A 17,398-nucleotide genomic window follows, 5' to 3' on the forward strand; every position below is an offset into this window, starting at 1 on the left:
TGAGCCAAACTTATGTACATTTTGAGACAAACATGATTGAAAACCCTTTCTATAACATCAGATTATACATTGGCCTTCAAAGACATGAATGGACTACTGATAAAAGTAGTCTTGTATCTTGTTTTTATTATTCAGTTGTAACAATAATGTAGGAGTCGATGTATGGTTCAAAAAAATTAGAAGCTATATTTGTAAAAATATGAACTGCAAAATATGCACTTTATGTGTCACATTCCTTCCATAGGAGGTGACAATTACCACTGTTATTAGATCTGATAATGAAGAGCAACAAGAGATACAGATTTCAGTACTCAAAACACATATTTAGCTTTACAAAGCTAATACAGCTAATCCTTCCTTTGCAACATTCATCAGTTAATTGAGTCATTATACTTTAATTCTGGTTTGCTTCATCCTCCTTACCAGGGATTAGGATTTGGTGCCACATACATACCAGTTTGACACATGCACGGTTTAACACATTTAGTTTCTTGGGAACACAGAACAGCAAGCTTTCCTAATAGATCGATTGTACTGTATTAAATGAGGGATCTGTAGGTTGACTATAACTTTGATACATCCTGTGTATATGAGAAATAATGTGTTTGATTGGGCTGCCATGCTCTGTTATTCTAACTACATAGTGTGTTTTGTGAATGAATCCAAGAAAGGACCTTTACTGCATCCCATGTTGTCCACTGTGTTAAACAACTATATTCCTTCCGTGTCTGCGTCAGATTTCCTCCAAGTCCTCACAATTTTCTCCCACATTTGTGATTCTAAATTCCCAGGCGTAAGTAAGTGTAGGTGGGTATGTGTGCCCTGTGTTGGCTTGGCTTCCTGATCAGGGTGGCATTTCTTAACTAGCATAAAAATGAAACTTGTGACCTGACTGTGCAACATTCTACTGTACCTCTCCAAGATGGTGCATTTTAGCACCACTGCTATTAATGGAGGTTGAATGCTACTCTTATATAAAAGACGCTTCAATTTTCTGCATTCAGCAACAAGCTGGACATAATAAAATAATACCTTAACATTATATAACATGTTACCTTAAAATTATTTTAGAAAAATTAAAGAGCAGCTTTTTTTTTTTGGACGCTTAGCGCTGTAGGCCATACTTACATAACCCTGCATTTTTTTTTCTAGTTAGTTTGACTTCTGGAACTGGAATGTTTACAAAAAATACAAAAACCAGAGATAAGAAACAGAGGAAATGAACAACTCTTCAGGAAATATGGCCCAGATTATCTTTTAAATTGTTCTGTATAAAATGTGTTTATACATTTAAGGCTCCGGAAAAGCCAATACTGTGTACAAAACAAACTAACAACAAACTAGCATCCAGTATTTGTCAGTTCTCTTTCCAGCTGTACCTGTACAATGCGAGACTCCAGCTGTTCAACAGACACTGGCTCCTTACTCTGTGCAGTAGCAGATAACATCTGACGCTTCATTAGGCTGTATTTCTGTAAAGCTCGATGGTGTTCATGCAAAACGCCTTTTTCATGTCTCTCACATAAATCCTAGTTTTTAAAAAAAAAAAAAAAAAAAAATCAATTTATTACTCAGGTCAGTTCAAAAACAATTTAATTACTATGGATAAATTGCAAATAAGGTAGAAATGGATAGTTTATTTACACTTAAAACAGATGTTATCACGCATGCACGAGCTCTGTGTCATTTTAGTTTAGTCAATCTTGGCAGCAGAAATATGTTCAAAATTCAGCATTTTTCATTAATTCTGGCAGTACTAATGACTTTAATAAGATGGGATCTAGTAATCACATGGACAGTATTTAGCAAACTTGTGTCTCTGGAATTGGCTTGAAGAAGTAAATAAAATTCTTTCATCACGTTAGTTTACAAATGTTACATTTATCAGGCTTCAGTGATTAGTAGAAACTGTCTTGATATTTGGAAGAAAATTCAAAATCATCAGTAATGGCCATCTGTCAAACTGTTACACTGTATTTGAAATGTTTGTTTTTTGTCAACGACTAGTGTAACTTTTTAAATATCATCTGCATATTTTTCCATCTGTGTAGAACAACTGTTTGCTTAGTGCTACTGTATAAAATAAGCACATTTAACTCTATGGCCCATGTTTAGGGGGCAACAATAAGAATGTCTACAGAAATTCTTGGCTTCACAACGCACAATAATTTTTTCATTAAAACTATTTCTTGTCTTTAGTAACAAGCTTTGTTTAATGAGACGTTTTGTTGCTCCTCTTGCTATGCACAACTAAATGCAAATGAGAATCGGATTTACTTTTCTTATGTATTAGGGCAGTGCTTCCCAAACTCGATCCTGGGGACCCACTGTGGCTGCAGGTTTTTGCTCCAACCAGATTCAGAGTCCGTGGAAAATAATTTTTAATAACTGATCTCATTTAATTTGTTGGTCTTTTTTAATCTTCTCATTATTCTGCATTCAGGAAAGCACAGCAGTATGTTTTTTACATTTATAAGACATTTAGAAATACTTCAGGTTTTTTCTAAAGCTAGAAGTGCTTAACTCTCTTTTGTTGTTCTCCTATTATTTTCCTGTGTAGTTTGCTCCCTTCATTTAACCCTAAGACAGACACCCAGGATGATGAAAGCTGCAACGACTTCAGTGTCAGACCCGCTAAATAGTAAAAAATCAATTAAATAACCAGAACACCCTTAAAAGCAGAATGAAAATACTGCAAACGACTTAAAAAATGACATATTCCCCATATAGCTGCTTACTACATTTTAATAAAAATCTACTAAACTTAGTTTGTATTTTCTGCATTGACTCCAAAACACAGAAACTGGGAAATAACGACTCACTTAATTAGGCTAAGAGTCCAATGAAAAAGGGAAGTTGGTTGGAACAAAAACCTGCAGCCACAGTGAGTCCCCAGGACGGAGTTTGGGAAGCACCGTATTAGGGAAACAATTAAATGCTTGCACACAATTTTAGTAGCCAGGCTATTTATGTTGATTTTGTCATATGTCAGGATGATGCCTCGAGGTCTTCAACTAAATGATAAATTAAATGCACATTTGTATAATTAGCTTTCTAAAAAGAATCCCATACAGTAAAAACATGGTCTCATTTTCTTTAGGAAGGTGGCTGGTGGGGTGTTTGGGGGGGGGGACTCAGGAAAATGAATATACTCTCTTCATTTAAGTAAAAATCACATGTACAACTTTCCCAAATTTCTAAAGAAAAAAAAACAAAAAAAAAAAAATAAAATTTGAATTTAGTAGAGTGAAAACAGAAAAAGCCATATAATCTGATGAGCAAAGTTAAAAAACAAATCTCTTCAGGGATAAATGCAAAAATATAAAGACACTTATTTAAAAATGATTTTTCTGCATAAATAAGCCTAACTCACCTTGTATGACTGTAGTAAATCTAAGAAAAGATTCAATTTTTCAACAACATCATCCTCTTCCCTTTTACCCTAAAAATATTTTAAATATTGTTAAATTTAAAAAAAGTCACCATAATGAACATCAATTATAATGATGAACATGAAATCCTGAAGTCTGCTGCAATCATTTAATGTTCAGTCTTGTTTTAGTAATCTTACAGTAAAAGATGCAAGCACTGGCAAGTCTCCTAACCACTGATGCACAAAATGAGTCCTAAGATGCACCAGTGCAAGTAGACCCATCAAATTTCATCTTTTGCAAAGGATAAAAGCCAATATTTGTGTAATACAAAAGCATACGTCAACAGATGTGATCTATACTGCCAAAGCATTTGTGTGGTACCGATGTTGCATAACTCGTACTACACCCTATATCCAACTTAAAGTACGGTTAGAGCGTCTCATATTTTTGTCTAGGGTTGCAATGACTGGCAGAACCACCACCTTACAGAAGGAAACCAAAGTCTTGAAGAATAACAGAATAAAATAATTAAAGATGTGTGGTTCTTTCAGAATTTTCACAATACCAACAAAAGTAAAATAAAAAAATATAAAAATAAAAATAAAATAAAAGTTAACAGATTTGAGAATGCTGCTGAGTGGAATGAACAAATCGTAAATAAAAGGTTTCATTGCTGAAAAAATGTAAAAGGTAAGAAATATGCCTGAACAGCAACAGAAGGCATATGGAATAAAAGTTTACATTTCTGTTGAAATAGTTATGACCCATTTATTTTTTTCAGTGTTTCACATACCTGCTGTGCAGCTTTGTCTGCCAATATTGCAAACTCCACAGACAGTCCTTTCAAAGACTGTCTCAAGGTACCCCAAGTGTTGTTGTTTGTGGTAGCCCAGTATGGAACTGAAATGGTATCTGACCCCAGAGCACTGTAATTTTAAAACATCAATATTAGGGTATAGATGTAAAGCTCACTGATGCAATTTTTGATAACATGTACACCATTTCAATTGCTATTAGGTATTTTATAGTTTAACTCACTTTTAACAAAAAGGCACCCTTTTCACAATTTCATCAGCTAAATGACCGAAAGCAGTAGCATTTAGATAAGTAATTTCAACAGTTGCAATCCAAGTGTACAATTATTTGGGCAGTGTGCATACCAGAACACACTACATCCAGGCCTAGGCAGCACTGTTATAGTATCAGAATATGGTCCATATTCAACACTAACACTGATAAATCTGAAAAAGCATTTTTTTTCTTCCATACTGAAACATTGTTTTAGACAACCAAAAAAGTATCATTTCAAAAAGCTCTTCAAAGTGTGTAGATATAAAAATACAGGGTCTAGCATAGCAGTATGGTTGCTGAAAACTGAGCTTTTTGAAAACACTGATATTATAATTGTTTTGTGATCAGGTACCAACTTTAGTTTGCTCCGATAATTCACTTAAGTGATCTCATCTTTAATGTCATGATAATTCTTTCCTAGCTTCTCTACATTAGCTGATGGATACTGAGCCTTGATACACGAGAATATTTTACTGTATTTATTTTAGCCAGACTGCTGGTCTTTATTTTCCAAGCCTTTGGCAACCTTATACCTTAACCACTGGAGCTAATTGTACTTCAGCATCTGTCCACAAAGAAGTCCATTTTGTTTTGTTTTTTGATCTACTCTGGATTTGCTCCATACACAAATGTCATGCTTGGCTGCTAAACTATGCATAACCAACAGAAAAGATCTATGCATTTTTAGCCAATTCAGTGTGGATAACAAAAATGGTATGAAAATGCAAGTGTGGACAGAAACATTTAAAACGAAAACGGCATTGTTAAGTTTCAGTGCTAGTGCAGAATAAGCCTTACACTCATCATTAACAAACATACAAATAAGAAGAGCTGGAGGAAGGTAAACCAATTGATTTTTGTTCAGGGCCACATGCCTTAGTTCTTTCCCAAACATCATCAGATCAGTTGCATTCTCCACAGACCGTATAGCCATCCTCTCTGCCCGATCACGCAACTTCTGGAAACTGTTGAAGATGTTTCGTATTAATTCTCTACTGGCAGAAAACTGAGCCTGGATATCAGGTGGTAGATATTCCTAAAACAACAATACAACAAATTAGGAAGATGTTCTGCAAACTACTGTTGGATAAACATAAAAATTATGAAAATTAAATGACAAGTAGTAACATGAATATACAGGAATACATCTGACAGTCTGGTGACAACTGCTTGTAACTCGCATGTCTAGTATCCCGTGTCTGAATTGTACACATGGTTGCTGTGTGTAGTCTGCACATTCCCGACCTGTTTGCTTCCATCTCTGTGAAATGTGGGAGATAAATTCATTTTAGGTTAATTAGCAATTCTAAATTGGCTCTGCATGAATGTGGGTGCCTGTGCAGGAGTGGTCCTTGTGATGGCCTAGCATGCTGTCCAGAGTGCGTTCCTGCCTCACATTAGGAGCCTACTCCAAATTTATATTTTGTGATTGACAGACAGACAGACACTATATTAATAATCTCCTAGGGAAATTTAATTTGCTGTAATATATTTTAGCATATGATATAGTACAGGGGGTTGACTTAAGAATGGAGCGTGTTAATATTAGTATATGAAATCGAAGACATTTTTAAGCCATGATCCCCTTCTGTTTTTCCTGTGCAGAACACTTCACCTTCTTCATTGTTTCCATCCTATTGTTCCTGCTGCTGTTCTGCCAACAGCCGTCATTTGCATACAAGGCAAGCCCCATAATTCTATGCAATCACTTCTAAGCATTGGGCTGAGAATAGGACATGGCCAGTTAGAATAGCCCCCTCGCTACATTATTATTGATAAATATCAAGAAACACAAAAACACTTGCTGGCTATTTCTCTTTTTTCTATAAGGTCACCAAATTTCAATCAGATCCATCAAGGCATTTTTAAGATTTATAGGTATTTAGTTTTTAGGGGGTTAACCCCTAAATACTTGTATGCCGAAAGGTCCTTTCTTAGCAGATACCTACTGCCCTAGATGCATCATTCTTTCAAATTTCCGCTTTTTAACTAAACAGGAAATTGTTAAACTTTGCATTTAACATGTACAGTATTGATAAGGTGTATGTCTATTTACAGTATACACTTTTTTTTTTATATAAATATAAACAGAAGGATGTTGTTCTGTGAACACTAATCAACTCCTAGTAGAAACAGTCACTTCTGTGGTGGAAAACTTTCACTCAGGAAGAACTCACAACAACTTTTCCAGTAAACAAATGGCATATTTTTTCCTTTTTATCAATCACAGCCAAAAGTGAAAGGATGAAGCGGGGTATATTTCTGGTTAAAGGTTAAATAAGTTGCTGAAGAAGGAAAAACACTATCTAATAAAATGTGTTAACAGGAAGACATGACAATTTGAAGATAATAAAATGGAAGCCTGTGTATGTACTGTAAAATAATTTACATTATAACATCTCCTAAAATACTTTTTGCTACTACATATAATGCAACATATCCCAAGTGTAAGAACACAGCTTATTTTCCTGACTAATGCTCAAGTAAATCATAAAATTTAAATATGGTTAAAACAGAAAAGTCAAAAACAAAATCCATGCAATCAGAAGTCATTGGATTACTTAACATTTAAAGTTTCAACACAAAGAAAAAAAATATTCAAGTACCTTAGCCTTTGTTGCAATTTTACAAGTCAAGAATTCATCACCAGCTCTTTTAATAGACTCACGAAGTTTGTTTTGCACATCCTAGTAGAACACATAATATTAAAACTAAATTATTTCCAAAATCAAACCAAGCTACTACTTATTAAGAAAACTGCAAAAAGACAGTTCTATAATCCATCCATCCATCCATTTTCCAACCCGCTGAATCCGAATGTAGGGTCACGAGGGTCTGCTGGAGCCAATCCCAGCCAACACAGGGCACAAGGCAGGGAACAAACCTGGGCAGGGTGCCAACCCACCGCAGGACACACACAAACACACCCACACACCAAGCACACACTAGGGCCAATTTAGAATCGCCAATCCACCTAACCTGCATGTCTTTGGAATGTGGGAGGAAACCGGAGCGCCCGGAGGAAACCCACGCAGACACGGGGAGAACATGCAAACTCCACGCAGGGAGGACCCGGGAATCGAACCCAGGTCCCCAGATCTCCCAACTGCGAGGCAGCAGCGCTACCCACTGCGCCACCGTGCCGCCCCAGTTCTATAATCATGTTGTGAAAACATTGAAAATGTTGTACTACATCTTAAAAATCTTAAGATACTGGAAAAATGTTTACTGCAGTCAAGTAAAAATTAGTGCTACAAAACTTTTAAAAGAAATGTAAAGATTAATAAATTAAGCTTTCATACTTTGAAATGAACCATATTAGATCTGCTTAAAATTAAAAAATAAACAATCTTCATGTTCCAAATATTGTTATCATACACACATCTGCTGTAGTTTAATGCTATTAACCAAAGTCAGCCAATAATAATAATAATAATACTAAAAATATTAACCACTACAACCATAATAATACACACACATACAATGCTCATTGAAAAGAGTTACCTACAGAACTGTTCAATGTGAGGAATGTTTTTATGAGTTCATCTTCTGAAAAAAAAGGGTGCCGGGCAACAAGATTAATGAAACGCCTAAGACCACGTCGTCGACCTTCAATGAACTCCTTTTCAGATGTTGAAGTCAAAACTGTTAACAGCAAGCAAGACAAGACAATTTGTTCCCTTTGGGGATTATTTACTTAACTCATGCTTAACAGATAACATTTTGTGCATATTTATTATTTTTCTGTCATTTCTTAAAGAAAACGTCACATATATTGTGAATTTCCCATTGGGATTAATAAAGTATCTATCTATCTATAGACATGCTTTGGTCACTTCTATTCAGAAGACTAAGTAGTATAGTATAAGAAGTCTCCAGGTTTCATCAGTTTATTAAAAAAATAAATTTACACATAAATTGTGAAAACCTTTCTTGCTTTAACTGCCACTGTATCTATAGTTACATCTATTGTATACTCTATTGCCTATAACTATTAAATAAATGCAACAAAAATGACTTATGATGGTAAACCATTATTCTACCTCATTTATCAGTTTATGTAAATTTATCTTTTTTTTTTTTTACCTCCTTTTAGTACTCTTTTCGGTGGGAGTGCCGGCACCATGCGATAGGCAAATCTATGGAGTAAGACTTCATGCAATACATCAAAGTCACTGTATCTACGGTAAACTGATGATCTAAAACGCTGCATGGAAATGAAAACAAAATGTTAATAAATCTGAAAATCACGTTTTTAATTACATTCCTTCTTAACCATCTTTTTAATGCAGCCAAAAAAACTAAACACATAACATAACATGCTCAAAAACAAATTACAATCACACTATTAAATGGCATTAACAAATGAGGCAAATGAAACATGTTTTACACACATTTATAATTGTGTGCTTCATATCAAACATTTTTCAGTTGATTCATACACTGATAAAGTAAATAAACCCTCAAGAAAAAGAGCAAATTAATAAGCACTTACAAAAAAATACAAACTACACCTCTCTCTGTATGCTCAGCATTATGTTCTGCCATTTATTCCATACAGGTCTTCAATGTCAAATATCTTAAAAGTATAAGTTCAAAATTTTTCAAGTCAAAATTAATTTCCATAAACATAGTATATATGCATTTGTCATGTGAAATTGTGTTTTAAACATTTCTATATAAAAAAAACATAGCAAGTCCTGGTGTTATTCAATATACCCTGTGGAGCACAGGGCATAAAAGCATAGAATATATCCATTTTTCAAGCCAAGACTGTTGTTGTGTATTGATGATCCGCATCTTACGTTTACACACCCATTGTAAAATAGCTTATTTTTTTATATATATATATATATATATATATATATATATATATATATATATATATATATATATATATATATATAAGTAAACCCCAGATTAAGCCTTTTTAAAAGAGACCAGCTATGCATGCAACCTCAGCATTTGTCTTCTTCCACAATAACCTTTCACCTATCATTCCCCAGGCATAGTTTCCTCTTGAAAGACAAAAATCACAGCAAACAGTTTGTGCCTTGTGGTTGGTTTTGTTTTGATTTACTTCTGTATTTATATGAGAACTCACACGAGCAAATAGAAAACGTATCCTTACGTCGATAAAAATAGTATCTGGAATATGTGATGATTGTGACAACAACGGGGATCTGGAAATAATCATAAACATGCGGTGGTAACAAGAAAGGAATGTTTTATCAAAACTCAAAGACGACATATTCATTAAGTTTTTATGCTTTTATTTTCCTGTGGAGCCCCATAAAGTTCATTGTAAAATGCCAAGACTGGCTATGTACTTTTTAAAGTTTATAGTAACCATTTAACTTTAGAACAGTTCTGCATGGAAAATACATAAATACCATGTTTGTGAAGAAATAACCAACTTGAAAAATACTAAACTTATACTTTAAGGGTCCTGAATAGCCGCTAAAGTGTGGTTCCTTTTTCAAGAATATTAACCAAACCCAGCATTAAGTCAAGATCATAACCCTCTTTCTCCTTCCATTTTTTTTTTTTTTTTTTTTTTTTTTTTTTTAAAAGCTGGATGCGTTAATATGATTGATAATATGACTGACTGACATTTTATTGTTGCTCAAGCAACTCAGTTCTTCCCATAGCATCAAGAAGCATAAAAGCAATTTGCAATTTTTTTTTTTTTTGTATTGGCTTATTTAGGTACAAAATCATTCTGAGGAAGAGGCTGATAAAATGTTAACCTAAATTACCAGTCTTACCACAGATGAAAAGCAAAATCGGGAGTGTACTGCCCTCTACTTTCTTGTATACTGAGATAGAGGAAAAGGTCATCAACCACTTCCAGTTGTGCAATATTTCTCAAATATATCTGTTTCTCATCATAACTAATTGATAATATCAATACACAATCATTGATCTCTATTTATAATCAAACTTCATATTTTTGCACTTGGAGAGGTCAAAAACGGTGGTGGAATTATTTCATGATTACATATGCATTACCTATATTACGTGCAAAGTAAAAAGAGTTCTAGTTGCCTAAAAACATAGAAAAAGTTTATTATATATTTGTTGCAATAAATTGCTATAGGCAAAACTGCATTTAGCTATATTTAATTATGATAATGATTGCGGAAATAAAACAAACAAAAAAAAAAAAAAAATCATAAAATTCAATGTATTACCAGGAACACCACGGGGACGTAGCAGCTTATTGTTCCCATTACATCTTTATATTTACATGGCATGTTCAATGTTTACACGTTATTGTTAAACCAATGATGTATAAATTAAAAACAATAATAGGTTATTGAAAGAATATGCATTAGATTGAATACAGCTTTTAATAACAACATGTACACATTTATATTTTCATGATACAAAAAATTCAGATGATTGTTTAAATACAATACTACTTCAGACTGAATCATTCTTCTCAAATTTCATATTTGCTTATCATTATAAATATCTATACAAAATTTGAATCATCTTACAGTGCTGTATGTGTAATTATAACCAGTTTACCAATTCTATTGCCAGAAGTGACCCAAAGGTTGATAAGATTCCATAAAGCAAGTGTACAAAAATCTCATTGACTTAGGTCAAAGCATGTGAGTCATCATGTTTACACATAGACAGAATTTCAAAAATTGTATTTTCAGACTCGGGAAGGTTTGAAACGTCAAGATTCATCAAAATCTCGAGGTCCAATTTTTTCACGATTCCTATACTTTTACTACTATGTATACGAGAAAGTAAAAATGCCTCCTTGATGACAAGCAAAATAAAAGCAATGCACTGAAATAAGCCTATTCTTAAAAAATATTTTCTTTTGCAATCTTTTTATGTTAAATTTAGTTGTTTAATATTGTGTTAAACTGAATAGTATTTTTAACTGCAAATGGTACATTTATCTAAATCAGCTTTATTAATAACATGACTAGCTTAACTTAAGAATGACTGATGTCACTACTACTAGGGTGTGTAGTGTATACTCTGCATCAATATTGTGTTTGCTTCAAATCTTTCTTTTTTACATTACATTGTATTGTACATTCAAAAGGTTTTTGAGTGAACGAATGCTATGTGTGTTTTAAGTGGAAACCACTGTCACAGCAGAGTTTGTACAACCAGTAGAAAGTGCCAAGCAGCAGTGCAAAGTCATGCTGTGCCTGCCCAACTGGAACTCTGTACAGCAGAGCGTAAAAGGACACAAAGTGGGTTTCAGCAATACAGAAACTGATTTGCAAGCATATATTCTGCCCTAACTGGCCATGTTTATTGTGTCACACATTGTGACAAACCTGGAAAATGTCGGTAAGCTAAAAAAGTTAGTCTGTTAGGCTTTAATATTAAGTATAGACAGACACAAATTTACAGACAAAAAGGAAGGCACTGTGTTCTATAGACTAAAAAAATAAGTGAAGTTGAATTCCACTGGTTGTCAGGAGTACAACCGTTTGTGTCTCAGAGGACAATGTATATTTGCAAACATCCAACATGGTGGTTCCCAAGCTCAGTCCTAGAGGCCACATATGGCCACAGCTTTTTGTTCCAACCAACTTCTTCTTTCATTTGTACCAATAGTCTAATTACGCAAGCTGTTATTTCCCAGCTTCTATGGCTTGGGGCTAGTGTAGAAAGTACAAAACCAAGTTTGGTAATTTTATTTTATTAAAATGTATGAAGCATTTATGTATATTACATAGGGATAATTTAGGCCTGCGGTGGGCTGGCGCCCTGCCGGGGTTTGTTCCTGCTTTGTGCCCTGTGTTGGCTGGGATTGGGTCCAGTAGACCCCCCGTGGCCCTGTGGTTGGATAATGGATGGATAGATGGATAATTTAGGCTTTTTTTTTTTTTTTTTTTTTAAACAGTTATTTAATTCATGATCTGCTAAAGAGCACATTAGTTGGTCGGACACTTAAATAGCTGCAGCCTTTCAGCATTCAGTGTCCTTCGCCCGAGTATCTGCTCTGTTTGTTGTCTGTCATCATTAGAATACAATTAACAGAACAAACTGCAGAGTAAAAAGCCAAATCACTTTAAAAACAACAAAAAAATTTAAGGGTTTAACGCTATAGTAAAAATACCAATATTATATTGAATATATATTGAATATCTTCAAAATGAGAACAATTAAAGGTAAAATGACTCCCTGGATTGTCAGGCTGATAGGAACAAAAAACCCCACAGCTACATGGGTTTCCCCATGACTGAGTTTGACAACCACTGACTAACACCATATACAATAAATTAACAGCTACCCTTTTTGCTATTTTCTATAAAAAGTGTGGAATTGCCAGGTTCCCTGTAGTTTATTTCTAAGTAGTATGAACCAGGCACTTATGGCAGCAAAATCAGATATGCTCTGGGATATCCTCAAAACATAAGGCAAGAAAGCAAGTTCATCTTGCAGGGTTCACTTAAGAGCACACCCATACTGACACTAACACAGACCCAAACCTGGACTCACCAGCTAACCTAAAACACACATCTCTGGGGCTGCTGAAGGAAAACCCCCGCAAGCATGCAAAGTCAATAGGGGCAATGACTGCGTGAGGAATCTGAGCCCTTAGGATGCCAAATTTGTGAGTCGGCAGCAGTAACCATGGCAACAGTGTGCAGCCACAAGCAAAGTTTTGCTAATATACTTAACAAATGAGATTTGACTACTTAACAAATGAGAAGTGGGAAGGAAAAACTGTATTCTGAAGCTTGGTTGAATAAATAAGTCTCTAGGCTACCAGCCTACTTACACCATTAATGGGGCATTTTATAATTTTATACACATTTGGTGAAGTCCACAACTTTGTAAACTCTAGTTAATGAAAATGATCTGGCTTTGGGTAAGTAACCTTCAAAGCAGTTTACCAATGTAAGAATTGTAGCAGAAAAAGGTCAGCAGACTTGCTGCAGATATGGGTAGAACATGAAGGTGTTGACAGTAACTATGTTAAGGCAAAGATCCTGGAACATCTTCTTAATACTTATGAACTCATCTTTCAACAGCCATAATGATGAAACAAAGAACATTTTAAGGAAAAAGAAATAACTTCCATAGAACATAGCACAGCTCAGCTCATCACTTTTACACGTGCGTTCATATGTAACATGAAAAGCACCTACTGTGGCTGCCATGTCTGTCTGATTGCATGAAACAACTTTGTTACAAATTGACTGATTTTGTTGAAATCTGGCATATTTACCTCCTAAAGGAAATTTGCCAGGAAAGTATCATTTTTGTGGAGATATCTTAATTTGTGCATGCTATGCAAAGTTTTGAAATTTCAAAATCTCCAATTTAATACCATTGGCAATTTTGCAAACTCCGTCTTGAAAAAAAAAAAAAAAGGAAACATTCTGTGCGAATTCAATTACAGATTAGTTAACTACTTCAGAAATACTTTTTAAAAGAGAGGTCACTTCATGGTCACTTATATGTTGTATATTTTCCTCTTTTGCTGTCAGGAGAGTGACTGTCAGATGAGTAAAACAGATTTGGAATAGAAGGCAGTTAGGTGCTGGTACACCAGCTTACTTCTCTTGCTGCTTGTGGGAAGTAAAAAAAAAAAAAAAAAAAATAATAATAATAATAATAAGTTAATGAATAAAAGACACCTACCTAGAAATTAAATGCAAGGGGAAAGGATTTAAAGTATGTAAGCACTTGTCTGTTAGTCTAGATGAAAAAATAGGACCTGTATTCAAACATCGTCCAAAGCAGCAAAAACAAAAAAAATAAATAAATAACTTGGAGCATTCAAATTCTTGTTGAAGTCTCATTAGTCACTTCAAAAAAGTTATTGCAACTACAATTAGTCACAGACCCTCCAGAACCAACAACTAACAGCAGCACATCAATCAGTGCCATTTTACATCACTTCAATTGGACTCTAAAGTATATAAAAAATACTGAGCAACCCCAAGTTTATTTTTGCTTGGTTTTTAAAAATGTAAAGTACTAGTAAAAAAATGTGAATTTAAATAAATATACTAATGCAAGTAACTGCATTCTATTACTGCTGTTACTTTGAATATGACTCATGATTATGAAAATATTTAACAAAGTGTTAACAGACTCTTTTATAAAGTAACTAAATATGAGAATGCTACAACTTTCAAATCATTTAACCAAGTAATATTACACCATGCATACACTGCCTAACTTGTTTACAACAGTCATTAAATTAAAAATAATTTCAGGAATACAACACAAGTTCTGTGTCTGTATTGGTAGATGCTTACTTCTTTCTGTGTCACAGGCAATTTATAAATTACTCAAAAGTTGAGCATGGCCATCTCCTAAGGATAGGAATATTCATAAATCTTCTCTATGGCATGTTTAACCATTAAGTATTGTACAGTTTTGAGCAAGAAAAAAACAAATGCCTTCTTTAGTATCATTTATAAAGACATTTCCAGTGCTGATACAGCTCAATAAAATATGCACCAAAATGTTTATTCCAAATTTGGCCTCTACCATCACTGGCCCCAAGTACAGTGGAAATAGTCCAAAATTAAACACCACACCATCATCATCACACTTACAATCTGGCAGATTTAAGGGTATAAGCATCAGAGATTCCTTTTTCCACTTGTGTAAGCACATATACCTTTTTTTTCAAATTAGAAATGTTTTCTTTATATAAAAAAAGCACACTGATAGGATGGTTTTTAAAATACACTGTAAAAGTTATGTTTTGCACAGTTGGCAGGATCTGCATGTGTCAGAGTACAGGGGTCAGTGTCTTCTTCAGGATATCCTGCCTGGGTCCCCAAGTATGGCCCGTTCTTAGAATTTCAGGAAGTGAAATGCTACAGTAATTCCCTGTGAATGGACTTCTTAAAAAAAAAAAAAAAAAAAAAGGAAGGAAAAGGTTTTAAATTCTTTCAGATATTAAATTGGCTATATCCAAATGTTTGCATAGCAAGTAGTAAAAAACCAAAACACAATTTTTATTTACTTATTGGCATTGTTGTAGGATGACACCTGCTTTATTTATTCATTTATCTGTTTCATAATGACAGTAATTGTATTCAGTGGGGTGTATAGTATTTACAGCTAGAGGATTATAGGTTAGTGGTTCTCAACTAAAAGGATCGAGGGATAGTTTCAGGAGGCTGTATGAAAGCACTTGGTAACACAATAAATAACTGTGGCTTTAAGCCAAAATTGCAAAGCAGGTAGAATCACACTCAATGTGTAATACTATGGTAATATTAATGTAATGCGCCTCAAAGTGAAAAGACACACTGATGTTGAAGTCACACTGAGTGGGATTACATGAACCAGGTTATTCAAAAATGTGAAAACTACAATAAAACAATACTTCAGCTTCAATCTACAGAAAGTGTTAATAATACAAAGAGTTTAATCTCCTTAGCGTTATGTTTACCACATGGAAAATGAAAAAAATTCAAGGTTTTTAGCTCAACAAGAAAAAATGTGTAACAGAAACAAGTAAAAACTAAAAGGTCAACATAAGTACAGTAGGAGAGGCACGTGTAATGTCCATTGCTATACTGATCCAGATTTAGTACAAATCCTTCATGTGACAATGCACAGCCTGACAACCTACACAGTAGAAACATGTTTTTGGTACACTTTTATATTTTGTTTTTTTTATATATTGTTTATGAGAGAGGAGCGTTTTTCGATGGGTCTCAACATTTTAGGGTCCTCCGATATTGAAAATATCGATATCTCGATGATGTATGTGTGTCACAGTTTGATGACGGTCTAGAGCTAAAACGGCTGGATGGAAAAATACCAAACTCGAAACTTCAGCCTGTTATGAGAAGACAATGTGCCAATTAGTTTTTGAGCCAAATCATGCAAGAGAAAGAGGCACTCTAGGGGAACCCTTAAATACTGTAATTCTGCAATTAATTATGAAATCTTCTTGTCAATTGCTATCGTAATGACATTTTATGATCAGAAAAATTGGCATCAGAGCAGTAAACAATTACTGAAATGTTACATAACAGTTTTGGGCCCAACGTCTTGTCCTTTTACTTAAATACAACTATTTTGCCACAAAGCTACTTTCACCATGGTTAAAGCTTCATGAGACTGAATTCACCAGACATATCATGGCGGTTCGATCGTGCAGTACTGTAATGCATTAGTTTCACTCTCAGTGTCAACATCTGATGACCAATTCACATTGTCATCGCTATCGCTGGATTCAACGAATGATTCAGTTTCAATTTGTTATAAAACTGGTTTTATGGCTTATTTAAACATCGTGTTTTGATTAAAGGCCCTGCCCTCCTCATGAATATTGATGAGTTACATTAAAGTAGCAAAATGCATACAAATATTTATTATTTTTTACAGCAAAATGTTATTTCATCCACTAGAAGTCATCAGAATACTCTCCCGAGAGTTTTTTGGGCTTTATGTTATAAAGCAAATAAATAATTAACTGTCACCCCGAGTCTGACTTGGGCATAACCATAATAACACACAAAACGTTAAAAGGTAAAATGAAACACTTCACTTATTATAGTAACACTTTAGAAGTAACTCTTTTTGTCTTAGAACAAGTTTAAAAATTCTGTTCACCTTCTAAACCTTACATCAGACACTCTTAAGCTAACTTGTGACTTAATTTATGTTCCAAATAGTGTAAAGAACAAAGTTCTTTGCAGTGTATATAGTATGTCTTTCTGTACCTGGCTGGTGACCTCATACTCAAAATGTTTCAGAAACAGTCCCTTCTTCTCTGGAATGAGCTCCACTTGAATGGTGTCTATATCCTGCAGTTCCAGAAGTGTTTGTGTAAGGAGTAAAGGGTTATCAGAAGTAGACTGCATTTTGAGAGCTCGAAGATCAACCAGTTCACCCAAATGAGGTTTTGGAAACTCTAACGTATGAAAGAGAAGAAAGAAAAAAATGTAACATTACAGCATACATTTCATAAACACCACTTTTATTTT

General features: G+C 34.3%; 1 protein-coding gene across 2 annotated transcripts in view; it reads right to left on the reverse strand.

The window, feature by feature from the left end:
- snx8a (sorting nexin 8a) overlaps positions 1-17,398 on the reverse strand; it is a 58,508-nt gene that overhangs the window by 9,187 nt on the left and 31,923 nt on the right. For both annotated transcript variants that reach the window (XM_028813922.2, XM_051933632.1), the window contains exons 4-11: positions 17,135-17,325; positions 8,532-8,652; positions 7,954-8,090; positions 7,052-7,132; positions 5,321-5,481; positions 4,168-4,300; positions 3,374-3,442; positions 1,380-1,529 (exon numbers count right to left, since the gene is read on the reverse strand). In XM_028813922.2, the coding sequence (XP_028669755.1) occupies positions 1,380-1,529; positions 3,374-3,442; positions 4,168-4,300; positions 5,321-5,481; positions 7,052-7,132; positions 7,954-8,090; positions 8,532-8,652; positions 17,135-17,325 (1,043 nt within the window). The remainder of the gene's footprint in view (positions 1-1,379; positions 1,530-3,373; positions 3,443-4,167; positions 4,301-5,320; positions 5,482-7,051; positions 7,133-7,953; positions 8,091-8,531; positions 8,653-17,134; positions 17,326-17,398) is intronic.

Source organism: Erpetoichthys calabaricus, chromosome 11 (assembly GCF_900747795.2).
Source record: "Erpetoichthys calabaricus chromosome 11, fErpCal1.3, whole genome shotgun sequence".
Taxonomy (NCBI): domain Eukaryota; kingdom Metazoa; phylum Chordata; class Cladistia; order Polypteriformes; family Polypteridae; genus Erpetoichthys; species Erpetoichthys calabaricus.